This window comes from Pleurodeles waltl, chromosome 12 (genome assembly GCF_031143425.1).
Source record: "Pleurodeles waltl isolate 20211129_DDA chromosome 12, aPleWal1.hap1.20221129, whole genome shotgun sequence".
NCBI classification, from domain to species: Eukaryota; Metazoa; Chordata; class Amphibia; order Caudata; family Salamandridae; genus Pleurodeles; species Pleurodeles waltl.
Window position 1 is genome coordinate 44,867,345 of NC_090451.1, and position 27,394 is coordinate 44,894,738.

The following is a 27,394-nucleotide window of genomic DNA, read 5'->3' on the forward strand; positions in this document are numbered from 1 at the left end:
CATGGCCAAGGTAAGAAAGGCTGAAAGACGACCACCACTGAACAAGACACACAAGCTGAAACGTCAAGACTGGGCCAAGAAATATCTCAAGACTGATTTTTCTAAGGTTTTATGGACTGATGAAATGAGAGTGAGTCTTGATGGGCCAGATGGATGGGCCCGTGGCTGGATTGGTAAAGGGCAGAGAGCTCCAGTCCAACTCAGACGCCAGCAAGGTGGAGGTGGAGTACTGGTTTGGGCTGGTATCATCAAAGATGAGCTTGTGGGGCCTTTTCGGGTTGAGGATGGAGTCAAGCTCAACTCCCAGTCCTACTGCCAGTTCCTGGAAGACACCTTCTTCAAGCAGTGGTACAGGAAGAAGTCTGCATCCTTCAAGAAAAACATGATTCTCATGCAGGACAATGCTCCATCACACGCGTCCAAGTACTCCACAGCGTGGCTGGCAAGAAAGGGTATAAAAGAAGGAAATCTAATGACATGGCCTCCTTGTTCACCTGATCTGAACCCCATTGAGAACCTGTGGTCCATCATCAAATGTGAGATTTACAAGGAGGGAAAACAGTACACCTCTCTGAACAGTGTCTGGGAGGCTGTGGTTGCTGCTGCACGCAATGTTGATGGTGAACAGATCAAAACACTGACAGAATCCATGGATGGCAGGCTTTTGAGTGTCCTTGCAAAGAAAGGTGGCTATATTGGTCACTGATTTGTTTTTGTTTTGTTTTTGAATGTCAGAAATGTATATTTGTGAATGTTGAGATGTTATATTGGTTTCACTGGTAATAATAAATAATTGAAATGGGTATATATATTTTTTTGTTAAGTTGCCTAATAATTATGCACAGTAATAGTCACCTGCACACACAGATATCCCCCTAACATAGCTAAAACTAAAAACAAACTAAAAACTACTTCCAAAAATATTCAGCTTTGATATTAATGAGTTTTTTGGGTTCATTGAGAACATGGTTGTTGTTCAATAATAAAATTAATCCTCAAAAATACAACTTGCCTAATAATTCTGCACTCCCTGTAGGACATTACCCATAACAACCATGATCCTTCAATACACATTTTAGGGCAAAAAACCAGGGTGAATTCTTTCACTATTTTAAGCTGATAAAAAACAAACGGTTTGTTTCTTTCCTAATTAAAGGGCCAATGATTCTGTGGATACAGGACTGTACTACAAATGTTTTTCCTTATTGGAATTGATGATTTTCTCATCTTCCTACATTTGTTGTACAAATCTCAATTATCGCCTGCAGTCAAAAGTCCCTATGCAAAGCTTTAGTCTTCGGGCTGGCTGGTCATCCCCTCGACAATTTGTGTTATTCTTTGACAAAGTCCGCAGACACTGGACTATGGAGTCCTATATTTAATCAGAGAACCTTTGGGGACAGGTAATCAAAAGAAGGAGAATAATTTTGACAGTTCTGAGTAGCAATAGCTATACAAGCCTTAATTAGCTATATAGATTTGGCTCAAACAAATCTGTTCTCCCATGACCAACTCCTGTGTACATTCTTCAATAGTAAGGCAACATTTGGTGTCCATTTCTAATATTGAAACCCCAAAAGAGATTTAAGTGGAAAAGAAGCAAAAGAGAGCTTTAGACATAATGGAAGACTCGTCAACATAAGTCAAGAGATAAGGCAGCCCACGGCAAAGGGTCAGCTGCCAAAACCTTGATGCAAAAAACATTGCCGCCAAGGCAACAAAAGCATGCATCAGTTGTGAGAGTAGAGTATGCCTGGAGAACAGGTTTGTAAATTTAGAACAGATACAAGCTAAGGTAGTAAATGCACCAGACTATCAAGTCAAGCTGTGAAATGTATACATAAGGCACTAGGGATATGTATTTTCATGAGGAGACGCAAGTCAAGGGGCCAAGTCTGATATTCTTTCGCTGTGAACTAAGTACTGACGCACACTTGAGCATTTGACATCTAGAAAAGAGAAATATATCAAAGACAGAAAATAGATTATTTAATAAAACAATGAAAAATATGCGTAAAGTATTAGGAAGAACCCAGTGGAAGAGGCACAGAAGTGTAAGTGTAGGAGTTATGTAGAGAAAACCCGACAATAGTCCCCGGACAAGAGAAGAGAAATCCAAGTGAAAACAGGAACATGTGAAAAAGCCCAAATGAAGATTTTGACACTAGAGACACTTAAAACATCCAGCCATAATAGCTCTCTACTTGAGAACACTCTGGAACAACGGATCTTTGAGCCAGAGTGGAAGCACATCGAGTGAGCACCTGCTTTTTGACAGTTTAAGACAGCCTTGGATGAATCCAAGTAATCCTTTTCTGAAAGGGGGTAATGTGGTCAAAATGTTAACGTGCTCCCACTCAGGTGACCGCATGTAGCAATGCATTTAGGCAAGCAATGATGGGTTTGGGAAATCTCACTAAAACAGATTCCTATAGTTAATCCAGGCGTTGATCAGGTCTTGATCTAGAATATGCAGAACAGAAATGGCAATCGTGCTCAAGAAAATACAGAATTAGAACATGAAGTTACAGTACAGAAGAAAAGCAGGCTGGATTAGGCAGACAGGAGCACAAAATAATCCTGAACAGACCCTGAATAATCTGTCGTCAATACGACCTACACTGTGGATGTACACACCAGCAAAGCACCAAAGCACTCTGTATGACCAATCCCGGGTCATTGCAGCTCCTTTCCGTGTTTGCCCCACTACTCTATCTCGCATGTGAAACCCACAACTTATTCTTCTATTGTGCAACAGGAGAAGACGGATCCTGAACCAAAACATACAGAGGTGAAGCACTTATTCCCTTCAAGACTGTTTGCTTTTAACAGTAATGTTTACCTTCTCACCAGAAGGCCAAACCCCAGTGTGTCCAGCTGATATACTTGTGAGGTCTTTACCTGGGTGTGGAAACCTTAGATTGGACCAAAGCATGACAACGATAACATGTTTCATATTTCTTGGGTGTGTAAACCTTTACTTTGTTAAAAGGAAGAATTATGATGGAACCAATGCACATACATGTGTGACAAAACTATTTTGTTAGGTGTCGGAAAATATTTAAAGAATTGTAGACTTCACCAGGGGATCCAATAAAGACATATTTGCATCAGAAATCTACATGAGGACTTCAGAATATTCAAGCAGGCGGTTTGGGAAGGCCAACTGTGCACCCTCAACATCCCTTGATGCAGGTATGGTTTTAGTCCACTGAACTGTTTCCTCTGGGGTATGATCGCAGAAACACAAGGCAGTGACAGATGTAGAAACATCATTTATAGTGGTTTGGCTGTGAGAAATGTAAGTGCCTGTAAACCTCACGTGAAATATTAACTTTCTGACCGAATTTCAGGAGTTTTGTTGTGTTCCTCTGAACACGTGTTGTAAGATAACGTTTATACCGAAAATAGAGAACTTGACATATTTTGATCCAAAGCGTTTCTGCATGCTACAGCCCCACAACAGTGTTCTACGTAGACTTACCACAAAGAAATGGCAGCACTAATTTTGATATATGCATAGCGTAAACATAAGCTATGACCAGAGGCGTCAATGCAGAATAGAAGAAAGCAAATAGCCTGGCATCCTGATAAATTTGTTCTCATTGGAAAAATAAGTGTGCAAATACGATTAGTATGGTATGAAACACACAAGAAAAGTAAACAAGCAGCAATGACCAAAGTTCAGCTGCACTCCCTGCCGTGATCTTTTTGGCGTTTTACCAAAGAACTTGCGTTAAACACTATCACCATGCTCTCCATTTATACTACCAGGTCTCTGTGAGATTGAACCAGACAACGGGTACTACTACGGTTCTCTTTCGAAGAAGGTCAAACAGCAAGACAATAAAGTTGCTTGAATGGCAAGAGATTATTGACACTGAAAGAAACATGCTGGTTACGCACTGCCATTAAAAGTTATAATAAACCTCCAGACCTTTGTGAAATTTGGAAAGTGGCAGATTTTGCTTTAATAGCTCTGTCTAGAGAATTGACTCAATATTTTGCACACCGAAATTAAAATTTGACCCACAGAAATGGAAACATGGCAAGCAAAATTTCCTAGGTCGTCACCAGTAGCAAAAACTGGGGCTGCCGGGGGACTACAATGCAGATTCACATTTCTGACTGGCTTTCAGGTCACGCCTACATGTTGACTAAGGTCCTACTCTGTGTTGACCGCACCAAAGCGTACGGCGGGCCTTAGGATGGCTTTCCATAATCATTTTGTGTTGCTCGCTTTACCATCCTTTTGATTGGATGAGGTTTGTTCTTCCACTACTCATAATGCATTTTTATTTTCCCCTCAGCTATTCTCGGAAGTGCATGTGTTTATCTCACCATGGGTGCTGGTTCTTCATCAAATCCCTTCACTCCTCGGCGTTGCTCTCTCCTCCGGCTCCCCAACTGCTCTTTGCACAGTTTTAGTTTTTTTTTGTTTCTTTGTAAAATGCGCTGTTCCCCACCATCTTGGAACAATACATTTTAAAAAAAGGTGGAAACAAAATATGAAATAAATCCTGCTTCTGCAGCACGACACCCAAGTGTGCTTGTGCGGGGAGCCATGTACAAGTCCTAAGCAATGCAACCTTCTTTGCTAATATCACATGACAGCACCCAGGTTGTTTTAATAACCCACAGGAGTATTAACAAAAATCATTATCAATGTAAAAAAAGATCTGGTGATGCCACCAAATGGCTAGACCTATTGACTTAACTAATACTTGTTTTTAATGTTTTGTTCACAAAGTTTAAATAGACCAAAGCTGAATTGAGTAGGTTTTGCAACTCAGACACATATTGGATTAAATGCACTAATTCCTGCCTGACCATTTACACCACGTCTAAACAAGTCCACAGAACGCGGAAATTGCGCTGCACAGAATATTCGGTTACTTGGTGGAAAAATGCCACTAAAATTAAAATCTAATTTTACATCTGCAAAACAAAATAGCCACTTGACAGCCAACATTTGTAGATAGCCAACAGCCTTGCTTATTAAAGCCTAAATGATCTAGGTCAGAGGTTCCAACCTTTTGACTTATGTGGACCTCCACTTTCTCATTAGTGGAGCATGGGGACCCCCAATGAATCTTAATTGGAATCTGGGGACCTAATCTGTTGATATTATTTAATTTTCTAAGCAGTCGCGGGCCCCCTGAGGAGACTTCGCTGACCCAGAGGGGTCCCTGGACCACAGGTTGGGAACCACTGATTTAGGTTCCATCTTTTTGACAGAACAAAAATGCCCAAAACAGGAAATACAATCTCTTCTCCTGTGAAAGTCTCTTACAGAATATCTTATGGTGCCAAACTCACCCCTCCTCCGCTCTTCAATCTCTGCATGGAAACCACTAAGTGACATGCTAAAACATGACACTGCTTCTCTAAAACATTTGAAAGATACTCGCCTATTTATCAGCAATTGGTTGCTGCAACAGACCTGGAACTATTACCCCCCCCCCTCCCTTAGGGAAATTCGGAGCTGTATGCAAACATAATACTAAAACTGAAGCCACATAAGGCAGAATGCCTTCTACCCAGACCAGTTACAGGACACCGCCCACCACACCTTCCTCTACAGGGTAAAATCAACAGATATGTGGTCCTCACATCAAAAGAATATCACCTCAGAAAAATCTCTTATCTTCAAACTTGACAAGCCACTACACCATGATATGCAGGCAATGAGATGCCTGATTGACGGATTAGAATCCAACCCAAACTATCCTGCATCCTTATGTGCTGTTTCCCAAAACCCAAGAAGACTGCAAGCCGGACCGTTCAAGCTCTAGTTGTGCCTAGCGGTCCTCAAAGGAGCACCCCTCCCCATTTCCTCTGATAAAATATAATTGCAGTGAGTCAGAGTAGTCTTCACTAGGTTGGCTTCTCAGAGAGCACTGTATGACATATTAAGACTACATTTATAACGTGCAAGGGAAGAAACAAAAAGCAAACCTGAATATCGCAAAATCTTCCGTTTTTTGTCAGAAACTAAACATTAGGCAGCCAAACTCTGCTCATGCTGGGCACTCACATATTCACGACTTAGACAAAATTCCCAGTCAAAACTCCTCCATACAAGAAAATCAAAGAAACAATGACATGGAAGGCACAGGAAGAGAATGCTGGTACACCAGGGGGCTGCGAGAATTAATAAAAAGAAACAAGAGAAGTAGGATTCGTAGCGGATGCAAAGAAAGGGAAAAAAAAAAAAGAAAAAAAAAAGAGAAAAATCCATACTTCGAAATCTGAAGCTACTATATCCTAAAGAATGCTGGAAATCAAAAAAGATGTATTAAGAAAAAATATGGAATAAGCTCCTATGGACCAGTAAACCGCCAAATAGTAAATAATTTTTGGGTGTGATAAACGGGCTTGTCATGGGCAGGTGCGCCATCAAAGTGTGGGGATCTCGGAGGAAGTCTGAGAGACATGCGTTCCAGGAATGTACACCTTCCCAGCTAGCTGCCCGAAGAGTTAGAGGAGTCAAAGTAACCAAAATCTGGGGATGAAGCTGCCAGATGGGAGACCCAGGAGGCAAATCAAAGAACCATAATTCAAGACATCCATGTGGAAAACGCTGAAATATAGAGCATACTAACCAATTACATATACACTTCGGAGCCCCTGACTGACACCAAGCAATTAGAGAAGATCTTAAAGAATTTGAAGACAGAAGGAGCTGCAGTCCCGAATGGTCCTCCTAACGGATTATTTAAGTACCATGTTTCTTTCTGTGCCCGATATTTAAAACCTCTTTTTAACCAAATCTTTTGGAAGGATGTCATACCAGTCTCATGGATAGGAAACATCTTCCATCCTATTTATAAGAATGGAAGCCATTCATTGTGGTGCAACCACAGGTTAATAGCGCTAATTGATGTGGAAGCTAAACTGCATGCATCCTGCATACTTCAAGATCTGCAAGCCTGGCTCAACAGGAAAAAACATCATAATAAAACGCAAACTGGGTTTAGGCCATGTATGGGGCCAATCACGAATCTATCAGTACTTGCCATCTTAGCAGAAAACACAAGAGCATAAAAATGGTGTGTTCACATGTTTTGTCGACATCACATCTGCCTTTGATCGTGGCTGCCTCTAGGCAACACTGTCTGAATGGGGAACGCCAGGGAATGTGTTAACTTCGATCATAGCATGTATGACACATGGGCACAGGTCAAAACAGGTGACAGCAGTAGAGTCACATCAAAAATCCACACAATTAACGGCTTAAAACAGGGATGGTGCTCTAGCCCCAAGTTTGTTGAACTTATACCTAGTGTATTTAGACAGCTATTTATAACAAAAGGATAGCCATCCATCCACCTTGGCAACTGTGAAATAGTGTGCTTGCAGTATGCAGATGACATTGTCTTACTGAGTCAAATGCCCATCAGCCTACAAGGGTCCATCAACGAACTAGCTGCCTATATGGAGCTACGAGGCCTTCACCTCAATTCAAGCAAAACAAACGTTGTGTGTCTCGTCGATACCAAGTACAAGTCATTTACCTGGTCTATCAAGGGCAAGCAGGTCGAGGTCACTCTCACACAAGTATCTGTGCGTAAACATGGAGAGCAAGTTGAGCTTCAAACACCACCTAGCCGTACTACAGGCAAAAGCGCACTCCTTAATTTTTGCATCCAAGCTACTGAAAAGGAAACCGAACTGCCCTTTGTATGGTCATCTGCTAATAGTAAAGGGTGCTCAATTTAGTCCAACATTGGTAGACAGCTAGGAAATTATGCATGACAAGGAAACAGACATTCTAAACCAGCTACAAACAAATGCCTACAAAGCAGTCTTCTGCCTGCCAAAATCAACCTCCTCAGCCCAGGACTGGCTCAAACTTGGCCTAAGAAAAAGTAAATCAAAAGCTGCAAAGAATTTAACACCTTTCTCACGCTGTGTTGGAAACTTTGTGCCTCTAACAGCGGGACTTTGAACACTTTATGCTGGCTTGAAATTGAGGCGCAATTGAGGAAAAAGCTAATTCTTGAGGAGAATACCTAGGACTGGCATTAGATGAATTAGGCATCCGGGAAGCATTGGCAAGCAGCATGGAACTAGAAACTGTCTGCCGAATAATTAATTCATCAAACTATCCGTAAAATTTACACAACAAAAGCATATTCACAAAGAGGTGGCGTGCCTGGACAGTAACCAACTCCTACCACAGTTTGAGGCTTCAGGAGTAGGTGTCAGCACCCACCTCTCCTGCTCTTAAAAGGAAGTTCATGTTATATATCGCCTTGAGCACTTAGACACCAAAGACTTCTTTCCAACGTGGGAGGGTAGCCAGTCACATACAAGCTGTTGTTTATGTGGTCATATCCACATCCTGTGCACATGCCCCGCAGTCATAGGAAGACATTACTCAAACCATTATTTTTGGAACTTCATATGCGGACCTGTAGGCAACTGGTCAACGACCTGGCTAAGCAGAGTCTCGATCACCCTGGCTTGCCAGGGAACAATATTTTTAAACCTGATGGTGAAATATCTTGTTGCACCAAGACAGAGGCCGGGTAGGGCCCAATGGAATTTTTCTTTTCAATTTACCTACCCTAAACTCTTGGCCTATTGATTTAAATCTGCTTTGTGTGTATTAAGTCGTATGGGTGTATAGTGGTTTTAGCTGAATGTCAAGTAATACAACTGCATGAATTGTTAGCGCTTTTACCTTTATGCAATTATTTTTTTATAAACTATGCAATATGCTTATGCATTCAAATCACTGCTATGCGTGCATGTGCCAAAGCACCAGAGTGCAGCCTCCAGCAGTATTTCACTTACTAAAAATACAAACTTAAAACAGTTCCGCCAAATCATAAACATGTTATTGACCAATAAGCTGAAACTGAAGATTGACCTAAATTTTATTTTTTTCTCAAGTTTAAATATTAGCGTGAACCCCCTACCCCCCAAAAAAACATAGCTTCTTCAACACAAAACAAACAACTGATTAGACCCCCTCAGTCGACACACACCAAGTGGACCTGCTTCTACAGCCTACCCTGTCTCCCTTTCGTCATAAACACAATACTCCGAGGCTACGCAAAGGCATGCTGTCATGTCCTGGAATTTTAAATCTCAAGTACTGAAGTCTACCTTAGGCCCCAACCAGTCCTGCACCTGGTACAAGATTAAATGGCAATATTCTTCACTGGTTCTCTTCCACCCATTAGACCACTACCATTCTGTTCACATGGGGATCTTCAGGTGTATGTGTGTGCCTGTCACATGCAGATAACCCAGGGTTCAATTCTGTTCTCTATCTTCAAACTCTACATGGAGTCTCTTGGGGCTCGCCTCATTGGTTACAGTATCAAAATCCAGCAGTATGCTGATAACACACGTCTCCTCCACTCGTACGCTGCTGCTTCCTCATCTGGACTGGAGACATTTCCTGCCCCATCCAGACAAGACAGAGTTCCCACTATTGGCCAAGAACAACCACCACCAGTACAAAATTATCTCACCAAGATGAAGATAGGCAGATTCGATATCCTCTACCACTCACGCTGGGTCGCACCTTTTCACCCCATAGAACACATCACCAAGAAAATAAAGAGGCCCCATGAGAGGTCTCTCTACTAAAGAACGTGAAAGCATTCCCCCCAGGAAGTTACTTAAGAACTTGTGTTCAAGCCCTTGTACTCTCATCTGGGTAATTAAGGTGACCCCACTTTGTAGCAAATGGATCACCAAAGCCTGTAGATCAACATCATTCCCACCTTGGTGGAAATCCACCTGCCTGCCCACACAATTTTCTACCAGCTGCACCATCTGCAAAGACATCATGACTGGCACACCCGCCCATCTGAATGAGAAGCTCCTAGCCAGGGCCCGGAGATGAAGTGCAAAAAAATAAAAGCCAGGGCATCAGGCCTGCTCCAAAAGAACACTACATAACAACAAATTATTTGTACACCTCATTCTTGGAAGCAGGCTTCCCCTCCAATCACTCAATGGCTAGAATTGCCTTTGACCATGCGCTGTGCTCCACGGTCTAGACAACTACCACAAACATACTGAATATGTTATCAAAGCACACACCCAAAAAAAATCTCCTGTCTCTTTTGCGGAACCCTGCATTGCTGAATTATCAAACAAACTAAAATGTCTCAGTTTGCTTCCCAAACCAGCCACAGGCAAAACCACTCTGCTTCCCGGTAGGCTCCACGCTATAAATGTTGCACATAAATAATATGGAAAACAGAGCCGGAAACCAACACAATTGAGGTACGCCAGAGACTTTATTTCAAAGCCAGATTTAAATGATGCTATCTAACCATTAGCCAACTCCTGGGCTGACCAGGGTAACAAAGCATTGACAGCTCTTCCTAACACTCCCCGGGCACCTCTGTAGGCATTGCTAAATGGCTATTGAAAGAAACTGCGACTGTTTCCACCATTCACGCACTGCTACATTGACTCCTCTTAAGTGATGCTTCTTGTTTCCCTGTTCTTTCACATCATACCGCCGGCTCCCATGCAGCCCTCACCTGGGCTTTCACCAGTGTGCACGTAGCTCAGATGTACGACCCAGATCCCGAGATGCTGCCCCAGTTGTACCTTTCTCTTTCCCCGGTGTATGTGTGTAGCTCAAAGATACACTCTGCTCTCCTCTCACTTGTGCAACCAATGCTCCTCGCCAAGGTTTATATACTAGGTGATGTGGATACTGGAGGGTCACAGTGACCTGAAACACATCCTTTCTGCACACCACCTTCTGAATCAGGCAACGAATGGGTAAGATAAACACTCACTGAAACTACTAATGACAATTGCTGCGATGTACCTTTTAACAGCCTTGTTATATATTACGTTGCAGAATGTTTACACATATTTATTTAAATGTGCATTTTAAAATGCAGTGGAGTAATTTGCATGCATAAACAAACAATAACGCATAGTATTCAATGTACTACTGCAGTTAGTACACACATGGGTCCTTGCTGGGTCTGTAAGCATTTCTTGAATCTACTGTGGGGCTAAGAGTCCAAAATCTCAGTCAATTATGTTGTAAAGTGAAAATGACAGGTACTGGGGTGTGTTTAAATATTGCATTGCTTGACAGTTGCTCGTTACGGGAGCTCGACTACAACTGGGGTTGTTTTTTTACAGAACCGGACATCCTTTTGAAAGAGCAGTGTGCCAATAAAGATTAGAAATCCACAATTCTTAAGAACATACATTAAAACTGTTCCTTTCAATGGGTTAACATACATCTCCCCCTGGCTTCTCAACGGTGTGCATCTATCTCACAAGAACTCCCCAAATGCTGAAGCATTCTTTTGGGTCTCCTCTCTGCAATTAGGGCCTACCCACCCTGACCACTATCGCTAATGCACCAGCGGCTCTCACAGATGTGCGCAGAGCTTCCAGACACCCTCCAGATGCTGTGTACCATGCAGACTCTCCTGTGACCCCCACCCCCCCACTGGTGTGCACAGGTAAACCCCGCCAGAAATGCTTAGTTGGGTCCCCCCACCAATGATCCCTCTTGGTGTCTCCCCTGTGCCCACTACCCCTTGATCTCTTCCCTGTGCCCTCCTGGTCTCTCTCGCGTGCCCCCTGGTCCCTGCCCTGTGCCCCCTGATCTCTCCCCTGTGCTGCCTTCTCTCTCTCCTGTGTCCTCGTGGTCTGTCCCCTGCCCTCCTGGTCTTTCCCCTGTGCATACTGATCTCTCCCCTGTGCCCTTCTAGGCTGTCCCCTGCCACGTGCCCCCTGATTTCTCCCCTGTGCGCTCCAGGTCCCTGCCCTGTACCCCCTGATCTTTCCTCTGTGCCCTCCTGGTCTCTCCCCTGTCCTGTGCCCCTTGAGCTCTCCCCTGTATCCACCTGGTCTGTCCCCTGAGCCCCCCTGGTCTGTCCCCTGAGCCCCCCTGGTCTGTCCCCTGCCCTGTGCCCCCTGGTCCCTGTCCTGTGCCCCCTGGTCTCTCCCCAGAGCCCCCCTGGTCCCTGTGCTGCCTTCTCCCTCCCCTGTGCCCTTCTGGTCCCTGTCCTGTGCTCCCTGATCTCTACCCTGTGCCCCCTGGTCTGTCCCCTGTGCCCTCCTGGTCCCTGTGCTGCCTTCTCCCTCCCCTGTGCCCTTCTGGTCCCTGTCCTGTGCTCCCTGATCTCTACCCTGTGCCCCCTGGTCTGTCCCCTGTGCCCTCCTGGTCCCTGTGCTGCCTTCTCCCTCCCCTGTGCCCTTCTGGTCCCTGTCCTGTGCTCCCGGATCTCTCCCCTGGTCTGTCCCCTGTGCCCTCCTGGTCCCGACCCGTACCCCCGGCCCCTCCCGGTGCCCCTCACCGGTGTGCGCGTAGCTGACGGGCACCCTCCAGATGCTGAAGTGCGCGGACACGGAGCTGAAGTACTTGCCGAAGGCCAGCGGCAGGATGCTCCAGCGGTAGAGCCGCGGCGGGAGCTCGGCGGCGGGCACGGCCCAGGCCCGCAGCAGCGGCGGCAGCAGGCTGCAGATGGCCAGGATGTGGAAGAGGGAGACGGTGACCGGGTAGGGGAAGGAGGTGAGCAGCACCTTGTTCACCACGTTGCCGCCGGCGCTCAGCGTGTACCAGAGCAGGCAGAGCAGCGCCACGCGCGCGCCCTCGCGCACGGTCGGGCCCTCGGCGGCCGCCATAGCCGGGCTGGGGAAGGGGCGCCGCGCTGCCGACCGAGAGGGGGGCGCAACGACCCGTCACATCCGGTGCGGTGCCACAGCGACACTGTCAACCTCCCGGCCCACGGGACACGTCACTTCCGGAACGCTCCGCTGGCAGGCTGTAAAGGCCGCTTCCGGTAAACCGCAGTGACGAATCAGCTGCAGGCGCGGGTGAGCGTCACTTCCGGTAAGGGGTAAAGCTTTTCGCCAACCAGCCCCTGCGATGCCAACCAGGGCCAGTTCGTTTACACCCCACGTTTTCTCGTCATTTAGGGCCAGATGTAGCAAAGGGTTTTACCCATTCTGTGTCTATGGAGAAAATGTGATCGTACATATGGCCCTTACTATGGGCAGTGGTGCCAGCCGCTCGAATAATAGTGCAAACAGAATACATGCAAAATACTTGCTGCAGAGAAAAACAATTGCGAACAAACTATCATGAAGTGGAGGCATTGACTAATGACCGAGATGCAAGAATAGAACCACAGGTGAGCTATGGGGGGTGGGGGAGGGACTCCTGGGCCGTTCACTTCTCTTCAGCCCATTGTATGTAATTGCATTTAACTAGAGCGTACTGCTCCCAACGAGGCGGTGAAGCACTTTGTCTCAGATCGCAAAGAAAAAGTTTCTGTAACTTTTCCGCTATGGCGGAGGAGGGTCGTTGCCCACTGTCCTTCAACTACGCTGCAATCCTTTAACAACGAAACGATAATAAATTGTGCTTATTATCCTTTCGTTGTTAAAGGGGCGGGCCATGGGAGATGACGAGGTGAGTGCACTGTACACTCCCCTCAGTGCGCATGTATGTTTGTCCAACCGTCTCGGGCCGGCCAAACACACATGCTCAATGTGCTCTCTCCAGCCTGGCACTGTGTTGCCAGACTGGAATGCACAGGCACAGGCTCCGACTCTGCCTGGGAGTGCCCTGGCCGGCCAATCCTAACGCTGCTTTCATGCAGCGTTAGGGTTAGCCATAGCGCAGGCTGGGAGCCTGCCTGCAGGGACCAGGAAAGAGGAGTGGCACGGCGTCAGAGCAGGTAAGTTTGTATTTTATGTTTAAAAAAAAAAAAAAAATATTAAATGTTTTTGTTACCCGCCACGGGCCGCCCGACCCCTTTACCGCATAGTGAGCTGCTACTGAAGAAAAACCTTAACTGTCCTAGCTAACTGGGCTATTTGACAATGTTCATGAAACCATGAAGAACCTGCTTCCCCAGATCCCCGATGGAATTTGCGGCTTGAACAACTGGAAAATGTCTTCATACCATCCAAGGCCAACCCAGTGTATGAATTACTATCTCTGACAGCAGAGCAGTTCCCAAGTTTAGGTGGAGAGCAGTCTACAACATCAGCAACACTCTAAATCTGCTCATCACAAATGTCTGTTTTTAACAACATTTTCAAGGATATGATTTTATATATCATACATGCCAAAAGTTTCGAAGTTGGAGATTTTGAGGGGAAAGAAACAGGGATGCATTTGCCCAACAGGCTTATATTGAAACAAAGGCAATTTCAGGCAGGAGACATCTAAAATAAAGTCATTTTGGGTTTCACAAATTAGAGCCTCCCACTTGAATCAGATCTATGGGCCTGTATGAGAGTATATAAATATATATACAAGTCCATCTGTGGGCATGTCCATTTTCTAATGTTAGCATGTTAATTTCCAGGTATTATTATATTTTCTGTTCTAGTGTCCATATGAACACAAGGCATTGTTTTCCAAGTTAAATGTTGGTGTGGTCTGTTACAGTGTCTGTAAATCTAGTTGTCAGTTTAGTTTCGGTGTTTTCCTGTAACACCACATTTGTAGATAAAGAAGGGGCAATTTCTGTATGTTTTTATATGGCTCCAACACTAGCCAAAAGGCAGTGGAGTGCTCTGCAAAGGCAAGCATACAGTAAACTAGGGATAGCAGACACATCTGGGTTGTGGGAGTAGAAGTGTACTTTTACTGCAGTGTGATACACTGTCTTTACAGAGGGGACGTCTTCGACTCTTTCCTAAACTGGAAAAGCACTGGACCACTACTAATAGATATAGAGAAGCTGTTCTTGATCCTGGGTGTACAGATGAAAAAATACCTGCTTTTCTTTTTCTCCCTTTACACTTTGTAGTCTTCAGCCTGTTGGTGTCCTTGCTACAGGTGTGTCAACAGCCATCAGAGATAGCGAGCATGTCTACAAGGTAACAGAAGGTAGGGGTGATGCTGGACAAAATGGCTATGTAAATAGCGCAGATGATTCGTAAGGCAGTTCAGGCCAGTTGCATCAGTGTGGGTGTGACAATCACCTTTCTTTAAGCCCTCGATGATCTGTGCTGTGGCATGTAGGATGCCCATTAAGGTGGGGGAGGGGGTGGAAGTCTGAGAGGCCACAGAACAGGTGGTACCCTCATCTGAACAGGAGGGTACAAGTGCTTGAATAGCAGTTCAGAGGTCACTTTCTGGGATAAATTATCCTACTTTTTTTTATTTTATTTTTATGAAGAGAGCTGCTATCAGGCTAACTTGGTGTTTTTCTATTCTTTTTATTTTATTTTGGCACAGAGTTGGAAATGGCCTGTTCTGCAGTGTTATCCCCAAACTTTATGTCTTCCTCTTACTATTATTCTGACCTTCTTTATGTTAGCTTTAGGACTCTGGGCACTTTACCGCTGCTAATCAGTGCGAAAGTGCATGTGCTCTCTTCCGTACAACTTGGTATAATTGGTTACACCTGTTTGGTTTACCTGTAAATCCCTTATAAAGTGATATACCATAAACCCAGGGCCTGTAAATTAAATTCTTCTAGTGGGCCTGCAGCTCAGATTGCGCCACCCGCAGAAGTAGCCTTTCAAACATGTCCTAGATCTGGCAACACAGTTTACTGGCACATTGACTTGGCAAGTCAAACTATTTGCCAAGGCCTAAACTCCCTTTTTTTGCTACACCTAAGTTAATAGGCCCTAGCTAGCCCTATGGGCAGGGTGCTGTGTATGTAAAAGGTAGCACATATGTATTTATGTACTACTTGCCATAGTAGTGACAAACAGCCGACTTAGTATCTCACTACTGTGAGTGCTGCTCTTCTCATAGGACTGTATTGGAATTGCCCTGTGTCTACATAGTATCTTCTGATCTATGAGGAATAGTGTGGGCATGTTTAGTAGGTTTGAAATGGTAGCGAAAAATCCTGCTTATTGGTGTAGGTGGATTTTTTTTATTACCATGGTAGAAATGCCACTTTCAGAAAGCGGGCATTTCTCTTTGCTTATATCTCTAGTCCTTTTGCAGCCTGACTCCAATCCACGTCTGGGGCAGAGTGACAGCTCCACTTGGTGAATACTTTCCAGACAGCCATCATACAGGAGGGGCTGGGTGTGACAGAAGAGGCATCTGCATACCAATAGTCTTCATGGGCTGGGGAGAGGGAGGGTCGTTCACACCTTACATGTCAATAGGCTGTGTCTGGCCCTCACACAACGGACCATTACCCTTACTGATGTCTGGAGCCTGGGCTGGGTTGAAAGGGTGTAGTGCTTGACTTGAAAGGACTCCTTTGAAGTTGCTCCCTGAACCAAGGCATTTTTGAGTATAACTAAAAGGGCTCTTGATCCTTGATTTTAGAGCACTTGTGGAACAGGGACTGAACCTCTGCCAGAAGGATGGCTGGACTCCACAAAGGACTCATCTAGACTGATCTTTTGTTGCCCTGCTGCATGTCATCTGCTGGGTAGCCCAAAGGACTCATCTGGATTGCCTTCCTGTATGTTGCCCTGCCGTCAGCCTGTTCCCTGACTTTGGACTGTCAGGAGATACTGCTATCTACTACATTGTGCTGGCCTGCAGCCCGTTTGCTGCTGAACAGGGACACAACCTCCATCCTGCAGGAACCCCATCGGGAGGGGCTCCACTGCCCAAGGAAACAAGTCAGGAACCCAGCACGCCCTCGCGCCTATCCAGAGGAGTGTCTTGCCAGGACTGCCTGCCACTGAAGACCTGCCCGGGGGTCTACCCTGTGTGGCCACCCGGCTGCAGAGACTCTTGGACCTGCCAACATGGGCTCCATTCCAGAGGCCCGCTAACATCCCTGCAGCTGTTCTCCCTCAGAACCACTCAGAGAATTTCCCTGGGCTGGCGGGGAGTTCCATAACCAGGCCCTGCTTCTGCCGACAGTATTGCAGGGGAGCAGGACACTGCAGTGCAGCACGTCGTTTCCTGTGCTCGCTCCTTCCAGCGGCTGCCCCACTGGTAGCTGCCCTCCCTGGATTCTGCACATGGGAGACCCAAAGAAGGTCTCTCTCCCCACCCCCTCTTCTTAACGGAGGTCCATCTCTCACCTCCACTTGGGGGGGGGGAGGGGCTTTTGGTCTCACTTGTGTGGTGCGGTCCTCAAAGGAGGCCCCCCGCTGGAGACCGCGTCACTGGGAACGGTTCTACTGCATTACCCGAAGTAGAGCCTCAGGTGTCGCTGGGGCCTACAATACTCTACTAAATTACAGTAATCGGCATGATACATGCCCAAGTACTCGGGTGCACGACAAGGAATCCAGTTCTACTATACAATATGTAATAGGAGGGCAAAGTGCCCTGTCCTCTATGCCAGTAGTTCCCAACTTTTTGACCTCTGTGGACCCCCCCACTTTATCATTACTAGAACCTGAAGACACCACCCCCTCCTTCCCCCACCCAACACACAGAATCATTATTGGAATCCGGGGACTCTCCACTGAGTCATTACTGAAAGGTGGGGCCCTAATCTGTTAATATTGTTTACATTTCTAAGCAGTCACAGACTTCCCCCCCCCCCCCCCTGAGGAGGCTTCACGGACCCCCAGGGGTCCCCAGACCACAGGTTGGGAACCACTGCCCTACGCTGTTGGGGAATAATTGGTGATATTTGGCTTTCAGGTGATATATGGTCTTAACTTCCATTAGGATTTGCATACCATGCACAGTAAATATGATCCATGTCGTTTTGGTCTTGTGATGGGCGTATAAAATAGGGACATATGTTGTTCTGCCTTACCTTGATTTAGGATAACAAGTATTATAAAAGATGGCTGCCTAGCATGCACCGTAATGTTTGCCCATGGTGGTTGCAACATACAAGTTTCTCTCTTATTTCACCCATTGTGATGTCTGACAATTACCTGTTTGGCAAAGAAGTACTGATTTCTGTCGTTTTGGTCTACACCTTTTATAGAATAGTTTATTTTTATATAACTTGTTGTGGAGTCTCTTTTGTGGTGTAATTATTGTGTCACGGGTGGGTGGGTGTGTTGTGCAAACGCTTTATTCAGGACCTCTGTGGAGAAGCCGGACTGTTCTGTGCCAAGCTATCAGGGGTGAGTGCAGGTCATCTTTGGTGTGTAACTTACTCCCCCTGACTAGCGTGGTGGACCCTGCCTAGCTGATGTGCCAACCAGGAACTCCATTTCTAACACACAGTGTTTCATGAGGGCGAGGTTGGTGTGCAGGGCGAATCCAAGTGTTTCCGCACTCATGCATTTACCTTGTATTATGGTTTAAATTCTGTGTCCTATCGACTTTTCGACCAAGAGAAACTGGGCTGTAGATGTTGCCATCCTCAATGGATTGCCAGGCTATCTTTGCGATTAGAAAATAAGTTATCTTCATCTGTTAGTAGAAGCCTAGTTCCACTATATTTTCTCTGTGGTTCTGCGTGGCCTGTATCTCTACGCTACCATTGCTTAGGCCATATTGCAAGGGCCTCGAGCAGGTCTCTCCCGAGTTACCAATAGCTCTCAGGCTGAGTAGCTCTCACGTGAGAATTACATGTCAGTTGGCTTAATAAAATGCTACGGCAGCACCTTATAACACATCACACCACATTTTGTGGGCCCAAGGCAGCTGAAACTGCAGGATCACATGTAGCCCACGCTTCTGAAAATTATCATTTTTTCTTTTACTACTTTAATTTTCTTCTGTCTACCTTTCCATGTTGTGCTAGTTAATACCTTTTTTTCCTTCTGCTTCCACCAGTCTCCTTCCTCCAATATGTTGTTCTCGTTTCTCCTTACTGTATAATTTTTCATTCTGTTTTCTCAACTTCTCTTCCTCCTGTCTTTCTATTTCTTGTTGTCTTCCACTTTTCTCACTTTTTTTACTTTCTTTTTCCGTCTCTTCTTTCATCTACTGTCTCACATGGTCCTCCTTTTCTGATCCTTCTTTGATTTTGTTTATTCTCTCTTGCGGGGTTTTTCTATCTTTCCTTCCCGACTTGTACTCTCCTTGCTTCTGTCATTCCCTCTTTATTTTCTGACTTGTTCTTGCATTGTCTGTCTTACCCTTTTCTACCTTTCTTTTGTCCTCTTCTTTTACTTCAATTTATTTTACTTTTCCACATTTACTTCTTTGTTTACCTTTGGTTTCTATTTTTCTCCCTTTCTCTTTCAATTTCTTCTTTTTTTTTTAGCCCTGTTCTTTCTCTAGTTCATCCTGACCTCTTTTTTTTCTCCTTTTTCATTTTCTCTCATGCTCTCACCCAATTTCTCTCTCGCACCCTTTCTCAAATTCACTCCTTACTGCTTCTCTGTGTTCTTTCCTTTTTTTTATTAATTTTTTTTTTTTACTGGGGTTGTCTCTCTGTTCCTTTCTCCCTCATCGTAACTTCTTTATCTGTCTTCTCATTTTCCTCCTAACATTTCTTTTTTTTATCCTTGCCTTCCTTCTTCGATTTGTCATTGCTTTAGTTGACTTTCATCAGTTCTTTCCTCTTTTGTTTAAATGGTGCCAAGTTTCTTACAGCAATCCTTTCTTATGGTAATTTCTGTGTCATTATCGTGTGATTGCTGTAAAGTGTACTGGTCATGCGGATATATGTTTACTTGTAGAAGGCTCTGAAGTCTGCAAGGCCTCACAAAATATATTGTTGCGAATGGTCTTTCGTGCCCCAAGTCTGAAAATGAGCAGCGTCATCTTATGTATTGTACTATAATGAGCACACAGATCTAAAGTAGACTCTCCCCTCTGAGTGATTCATCAAAACTGATCATTTGGGACCCCCCTCAAGTTAACATTTTCTATATAACTGTTGTGGCATTAATGCTGCCTGCTCACTGGAGCAGCACTGGGAGATTCTAGGTTTGGTGTTTATGTTACACGGGCTTTATGTACCGCCATCTAACACCCACTTATTAGGTGGTAGCTCATGATGCTTTTCAGGGATAAGAAGTAGCTCTCACTGCAGAAAAGGTTGGAAATATCTGCCATAGTGACACTGTAAGCCACCAAGAGCAGGCATCTGTCAAGCAATGGTGACTCAACAAATGTAACCTGTGAATCTGTAAAATATTTGAATGGCTATATTGAAAGGTACTTCATTATGTCAACCATTGGCATTAGAGTTTTCTGAATTGTGAAGTCTGGTTGAATTTACTGAAGTCATTAAAGAACCACAACACCATGCACACCTCTAGTCTCTTGAAAAGGGAGATGTCCACAATTTGAATTATAGCTTGATGATGGCAAACAAGCCATTTCTTCTACTATAGCTCACCTTTTTCCAATGATCTTTAGCATCAGTTTACCCATCCTTGATATACTCCTCAGTTAACATGTACTGTCGCACTGAGAAGGTCTTTACTGGACCTGGACCAATCTGAGACAGGAGCAATGCGCACTGCTGCGGACATAGTAGAAACCATGTAATCTTTTTAGAAAAGCCAATAGGCATGTCTGGAGACAGCACGAGGTGGTTTGGTGCAGCAGACAGTGTTTCATATTTTCAGCAACGAGTGCTGGGAAGGGAACTAAACAATCCAGTACTTGTAGGACATATTCCAGCAACCTAAGGTCAAGTGCTACTGAAATCACAATGCTGTTTCTTAACAAATTTTGACACAAAAATATTTCTAGACATTAAACACCTACCTGGACAGCAGCAGTTACTGTTGTTCTTCAGAAGACGTGCCCCAACCAACAGCTGAAGCTCATCTCTTGTCCTGGCCAACAACCCCCTTCCCTATAGGTAGAGCCTAGCATGTGTGCACCCTAACTTTCCACGGCATGCACACTTAACAAATCCAGCTGTTTTACAAATGCAAGTGGCGCAAAAAAGGTCACCTGGGTGTTGGGGGGGAAACCACAGGGAGAAGCAGAGGCAATATAATGTGGAGGCGAAGTGGTGTGGGGAAGGGGGGTGCTACAGTGTGTCACAAGGTGCACAGCAAGAGGGCCCTGTATGTGTCACTTGCTGCATTAGTTTCAGTGTTATAGGCAGCAGCTTTGGGGGGGGGGGGGGGGGGGGAGGGGGGGGTAATTTTCTTTTTCTTGATAGCCATGGACTAACCAGGTTTTCTGGTTTCACTTTGTACAAATCAGCCACTAAGTGGGTGTTTGAAGTGTGACATACAGCAATAATTAGCACTCAGTGTGCATTAATGGAACCTATGCACCTGCTTAACACTAATTGTAGCATTTTCTTTTCAAAGCATCAGCTCACTGTTTCTATGTAGTGTGCACCAGCTGATGTTATTCCAAGGGAAGTAGCTACCATTGGTCAGGAGGTGCAACAGCACCAGGGACCATTAACCAATGCAAGTGTCCATATTTTCTTATCCCACCAGCAGTTAAAGGGGCCGTGTTTCCTGGTTTGTTCCACAGCTCGTGGCATCATTGCTCAACTACTGGCTATGACCTGGTCTTTCCAAAATATGCATAAACCTGAGCTATGCACCACTGGTAGCAATGATGGAGGATTTTATTTATTTATTTATATATATATATATATATAATTTCTATTTTTTTTTTTTACAAGAAAATTAATTTGCTCAGGAAATATTTGTCTACCTCTTCGTGGCTCATGCAGGCTTCCCTTCAACCTAAAACAACGTTTTCGATTTGTTTCATTTACAGCATTTTGCTCCTATAAATGTAGCACTAATGATAATCACTGTACACAATTTACAATAATAAATCCACGTGTTTTGGAAATGCAAACCACACACACTTGTAAATCACTCACTCAATTTTAAACAGAATACTCTTTAGTGTGTGAATGCTTCATGTAGGATTTCATCGTGCCTTATCCGAGAGGATAAGGTTTTACAAATGCATATTTGCTGTTTTTTTTATGCTCTTTGTGCAATTCTTGTACAGTGCATACTATGAGCTCAGTCACATTCACGTCTTACGGAGTAGAAACTGTGGGTGTGTGGTAATGGGACGTGATTGAGAGCCCTGTAGTTAGGAGGCAGTGCCGGTTTCTCAAAGAGCCTGTCCTCCAATTTTGGCCTCTCTACAAACCACAGAGATGGACATATATGTGCTGACTGTAACTTTTACAGCTTTTATGTTTACCTACCAAATAATGATGTTTTCCATCCGCAACTGAGTCTTTTTCAGAACACGTCCATTACTGGACATAAACAAATTCCCCATGTTACCTTGAAGGCACTAGGGCCATGATTTGGCCTGTGCATCAGGTACAGTGGCAAAGGGCCAAAAGCTCTAGGAAGCTCACTGAGCACTAATTATTGCTGTATGTTACCACTAAACAAGCAGTCACAATTGCAGGTAACTTGTGGGCACTAGGGCCATGATTTCAATAGTGGTAAAGTGGCTCAGGGGCCAAAAGCTCTAGGCAACATATAGAACACAGATTATTGCCATAGGTTGCTACTGAACAACAGTCACCTTGCAGGCACTAGGGGGCCATGATTTGGATGGTGCAGCAGGTGCAGTGGCACAGGGCCAAAAAGTCTAGAAAACCCACTGGAGTGCTTTTTTTTTGTAACCACTGTACCCAAAGTAACACACAGCCTTAAGCATCACTAATAAAAGCCATATCCTATTTGACTTATCTGTCTACCCACAACTTATGTTACAACACTCATTTTTTTTATTTATATATATATATATATATATATATATATATAAAAAAAGTGTCACTTACCCAGTGTACATCTGTTCGTGGCATGTTGCGCTGCAGATTCACATGCTGTGCACTGTTCCTGCCATCTAGTGTTGGGCTCGGAGTGTTACAAGTTGTTTTTTCCAAAGAAGTCTTTTCGAGTCACGGGACCGAGTGACTCCTCCCGTTCAGCTCCATAGGCGCATGGGCGTCGACTCCATCTTAGATTGTTTTACCCACATAGGGTGAGGTAGGAGTTAGTAAAATAAGGATACTAAAGATGCCCATGCAGTGGAGTAGATATGTATGTACATAGTTTGTAGTAAAGGAATATTTATTTACATATATACAATTTACATGCAACTAAAACGGCTACAGGCTTCCGGGGAGGTGGGAGGGCGCATGTGAATCTGCAGCGCAACATGCCACGAACAGATGTACACTGGGTATGTGACATTTTCCATTCGATGGCATGTGTAGCTGCAGATACACAAGCTGTGCATAGACTACAAAGCAGTAATCCTCCCAAAAGCAGTGGTCAGCCTGTAGGAGTTTAAGTTTTTTGACATAATGTTCTTAATACAGCCTGTCCTACTGTGGCTTGTTGTGTTGCTAACACATCTACACAGTAATGCTTAGTAAATGTATGGGATGTAGACCAAGTGGCTGCCTTACAAATCTAGGTCATTGGTATATTACCTAGAAAAGCCATTGTGGCACCTTTCTTTCTAGTGGAGTGTGCTCTTGGTGTAATGGGTAATTCTCTTTTAGCTTTAATGTAACCGGTCTGAATACATTTGACTATCCATCTGGCTATGTCCTGTTTGCATATAGGGTTACCGGCATGGGGTTTTTGGAAAGCTACGAACAATTGTTCAGTTTTACGAAATGCTTTTGTTCTGTCTATGTAATACGTTAGCACTCTTTTTTATGTCTAATGTATGCAGTGCCCTTTCTGCTACTGAGTCTGGTTGTGGAAAGAAGACTGGGAGTTCAACTGTTTGGTTTAGATGAAACAGTGATATGACTTTTGGTAAAAATTGTGGATTTGTACGGAGAACCACTTTATGCTTGTGTATTTGTATAAAGGGTTCGTGGATAATAAACGCCTGCATTTCACTAACTCTTCGTAGTGAAGTGATGGCTATTAGAAAGGCTACTTTCCAAGCCAAAAATTTGACTTGACAAGAATGCATTGGTTCAAATGGTGGACCCATGAGTCGTGTAAGTACAATATTAAGATTCCACGAAGGTACTGGTGGTGTTCTTGGAGGTACGATTCTTTTTAGTCCTTCCATAAAGGCTTTAATAACTGGGATTCTAAAAAGCAACTTTGTATGTTTAATATGCAGATACTGCAGTGAGATGGATTTTTATGGAAGAAAAAGCAAGATTTGCTTTTCGTAGGTGTAGTAACTCACAATGTTTTGTATGGAGGCCTCTAGCGGCGTGATTTGATTTGCCTGGCAGTAGAAAACAAACCTTTTCCATTTATTAGCATAACAATGCCTTGTTGTCGTTTTCCTTGCTTGTTTAATGACCTCCATACACTCATTTGAAAAGTTTAGATATCCAAATTCTAAGACTTCAGGAGTCAGATTGCTAGGTTGAGCGATGCTGGATTGGGGTCTGATCTGTTTGTGTTGTGTTAACAGATCTGGTCTGTTTGATGTGCAATATTACCAAGAAGTCTAACAGTGTGGTGTACCACAGTTGGCGAGCCCACATTGGTGCTATGAGAATTATTTTGAGTTTGTTTTGACTCAGTTTGTTGTATTGTTGGTTTGGCTGCATGCTTGATCTTATATTTTGAAACGATTTAACTCTTTGTGGACTTGGAGTGGCAATTTCTTTTTGTGTCGAGTGTGGCTCCCAAGTATTGCTGTATTTAGGATGGTTGTAAATGAGATTTTTGGTAATTTATAGAAAACCCTAGTTTGTGTAGAGTATCTATTACATATTGCGTGTGAATTTGACATTGTTGTTGAGTGTTGGCTTTTATTAACCAACCGTCTATATACGGGAATACGTGCATGTGATGTCTCCTTATATGAGCTGCTACTACTACAGCTAGGCATTTTGTAGATACCCTGGGTGCCGCTGTTATTCCGAAGGGCAGCACCTTGAATTGGCAATGTTTGCCTTGTATTAAAAACCTGAGGTATTTCCTGTGAGATGGATGAATGGGTATGTGAAAATACGCATCTTTTAGATCCAGTGTTGCCCTGCATTCCCCTTGTTTTAGTAAGGGAACTACATCCTGTAGTGTTACCATGTGGAAATGATCTGATTTGATAAAGAGATTTAACGTTCTGAGATCTAGAATAGGCCGTAACGTTTTGTCTTTTTTTGGTATAAGGAAATATAGGGAGTAAACCCCTGTTCCTTTCTGGTGATATGGAACTAGTTCTATGGCTTGTTCTGCTAGTAGTGCTTGGACCTCTATTTGTAATAGGTCTAGGTGTTGTATTGACATCGTGGGCGTTCAAGGGGGGGGGGGGGGGGGGGACATCTAGAGGGAATTGTGTGAACTCTATGCAGTAACCATGTTTGATAATTGATAGAACCCACATGTCCGTGGTAATGTGTGCCCAATTGTTGTGGTATTTTGTTAATCTCCCACCCCCCACTGGTGATGTGTGTTGGGGAAGTGTGACATTGAAGTCACTGCTTGCTACTAGGGTTTTGCTTAGCAGGCTGAAATTTCCCTCTTCCTCTTGGGAACTGCCCTCTGTAGGAACCACAAAACCCCCCTCTCTGGTACTGAGACTGGTAAGTGGGTTTTGTTTGGGAGGTGGATGGTTCTGAGGGTTGGTGTCTAAACCCTCCCCTAAACTGTGGTTTCCTAAATGTTCCACTATATTGTGAGGACTAGAGCGCGCCCATGGCTTTGGCCGTGTCCTTTTTCATTTTTAGGGTCGAGCCTGCGTTGCATGCGCTCACGCATGCGTATCGCAGCGAGACGCTTTAGTGTTTAGAAAAGGGCTCGGAGCCCTGTCAACTTCACGTCAGTGTTTATTGGTTCGTGGGCTTGCCTAATAAAATCTGCTTGCTTTCATTAGTCGAAGGCACGCATACATCATGCCTTTTCCGGTGGCTAGCCCTCCTCGAGCGCAGCGACCAAGTACAAAAAACATGTGAGACTCTGTTTTCCATCGGGCTCGTGGACTTCTTTTTCTCTAATTTACGAGCGCGATCTCGCTCGGCCGAAGTCGAGCGCTTTACATAGTTAATTTCACTTTTTCGGGTTATGTACATAAATGCACTTTTTCCCGACAGGTGAAAAGTCGGGTTAGGAGTTTACAACGCGATCAGCTCTAACATGAGCAAACGCGAGACCCGCTGCATTGTAAATGCTTGTTTCTATTGCGGTGTCCACCTCCGGCCCGAATAGCTGGTGTTGATTGAACGGCATATTCAATACCGCCTGCCGTATCCCTGGCCTAAAACCAGAACTTCACAGCCATGCATGCCTTCTAATGGTGACTGCTGTATTGACAGTCCGTGCCGCAGTATCAGCAGAGTCTAGTGCAGAGCGGATCTGGTTGTTGGAGATGGCCTGTCCCTCCTCCACCACTTGTTGGGCACGTTTTTGATGATCTTTTGGTAGATGTTGGATAATATCCTGCATCTTGTCCCAATGTGCTCTGTTGTAGCAGGCAAGGAGGGCTTGTGAGTTGGCAATACACCACTGATTGGTCGCTTGCGATGCCACTTTTCCCTGCTGCGTCAAACTTACGGATTTCCTTATCAGGGGGTGGCGTATCCCCTGATGACTGAATTTGCCCGCTTTCTTGCAGCCCCCACTACAACTGAGTCCAAAGGGAGCTGTTGTGTAATAAACATAGGGTCTGACGGGCGGTTTATATTTTTTCCTCGACCCTTGGCATGATGGCTCTCCCTTTTACTGGTTCTTGGAAAACCTGTTGTGCATGTTTAAGCATGCCCGGTAACATTGGCAGGCTTTGGTACGAAGCATGCGTGGATGCCAGAGTGATAAACAGAAAGTCATCCTCCACTGGTTCTGAATGCATTGTAACATTGTGAAATGTTGCTGCTCAGGCCAGCACTTGTAGGACGTGCTATCCTCTGGAGGTGAAGGTTTTGAAGGATAACACTCCGGACTGTTGTCCGAAACTGGTGGGTCGTATAGATCCCACAGGTCCGCATCGTCCTGTGTCATCCCAGTATGTGTGGGTGACTGTGCCATTGGTGTACCCACTGGTGACAGTTGCGGTGATTGAAGTGGGGACGTTTGTGGTGAGAAATGTGGGGGTTGTGACTTTTCTCTAACCACCTTGGCTTTTTGGTTGCATTTCAGTCTCATGAAAAGCCAGTTTTCTTTTGAACTTGAGCGGAGGGATGGTTTGTATTTTCCCCTGTGTCTTTTTGGATTTGTAGCATTATCTGAGTTTGGTCAAGCTCTTCCAAATCCAGTACCTGCTCGAATCTGTGCCTTTCCTTGAGCGGCTGAGAAAGCCCCTGCTCTTCCGTACAGGAAGTCTTTTTTGGCTCCGAAGCCGTTTTTTCAGTACCGAAACCCCGATAGAAACTATCGGTCTCAGCTCTGAGAGGCTTTTCTGAGGTTTGCTCGACTCGACCACTTGATGCCGACTCTTTTCGGTGCCAGTTTCTCAACCAGAGTCGGAAGTCTTCGGCAATATTTTGGCTTTTTTCGGTGCCAATGATGGTATTTGGTCACCCACTTTTCTGTGGGTCGAGCCATGGCCTTCCGGCAGTGGCGTCCCCAAGGCCTTTTGTTTCTTTATCTGACCTTGGGTCTGGGACGGGGCAGGTGTACTCACTTTTTGCGCCGCCGATGGCCGATCCCCGGAGTCATCCGAACCCGAACCCTGAATGGAGATTCTCGTTCCTTCTTC

At 44.7% G+C, this 27,394-nt stretch overlaps 1 protein-coding gene and 1 long non-coding RNA gene across 2 annotated transcripts in view; one reads left to right on the plus strand and one right to left on the minus strand.

The window, feature by feature from the left end:
- Nucleotides 1–12,746, minus strand: part of SLC35E1 (solute carrier family 35 member E1) — a 30,341-nt gene extending 17,595 nt beyond the window's left edge. Inside the window, exon 1 of the mRNA XM_069217592.1 lies at nucleotides 12,306–12,746. Coding sequence (XP_069073693.1) covers nucleotides 12,306–12,633 — 328 coding nt within the window. The 5' untranslated portion in view covers nucleotides 12,634–12,746. The remainder of the gene's footprint in view (nucleotides 1–12,305) is intronic.
- Nucleotides 12,747–12,853: 107 nt separating this feature from the next.
- The window catches only part of LOC138267721 (uncharacterized), a 28,250-nt gene continuing 13,709 nt past the window's right edge, over nucleotides 12,854–27,394 (plus strand). The window contains exon 1 of the long non-coding RNA XR_011199857.1: nucleotides 12,854–13,142. This is a non-coding gene — a long non-coding RNA (uncharacterized lncRNA). The remainder of the gene's footprint in view (nucleotides 13,143–27,394) is intronic.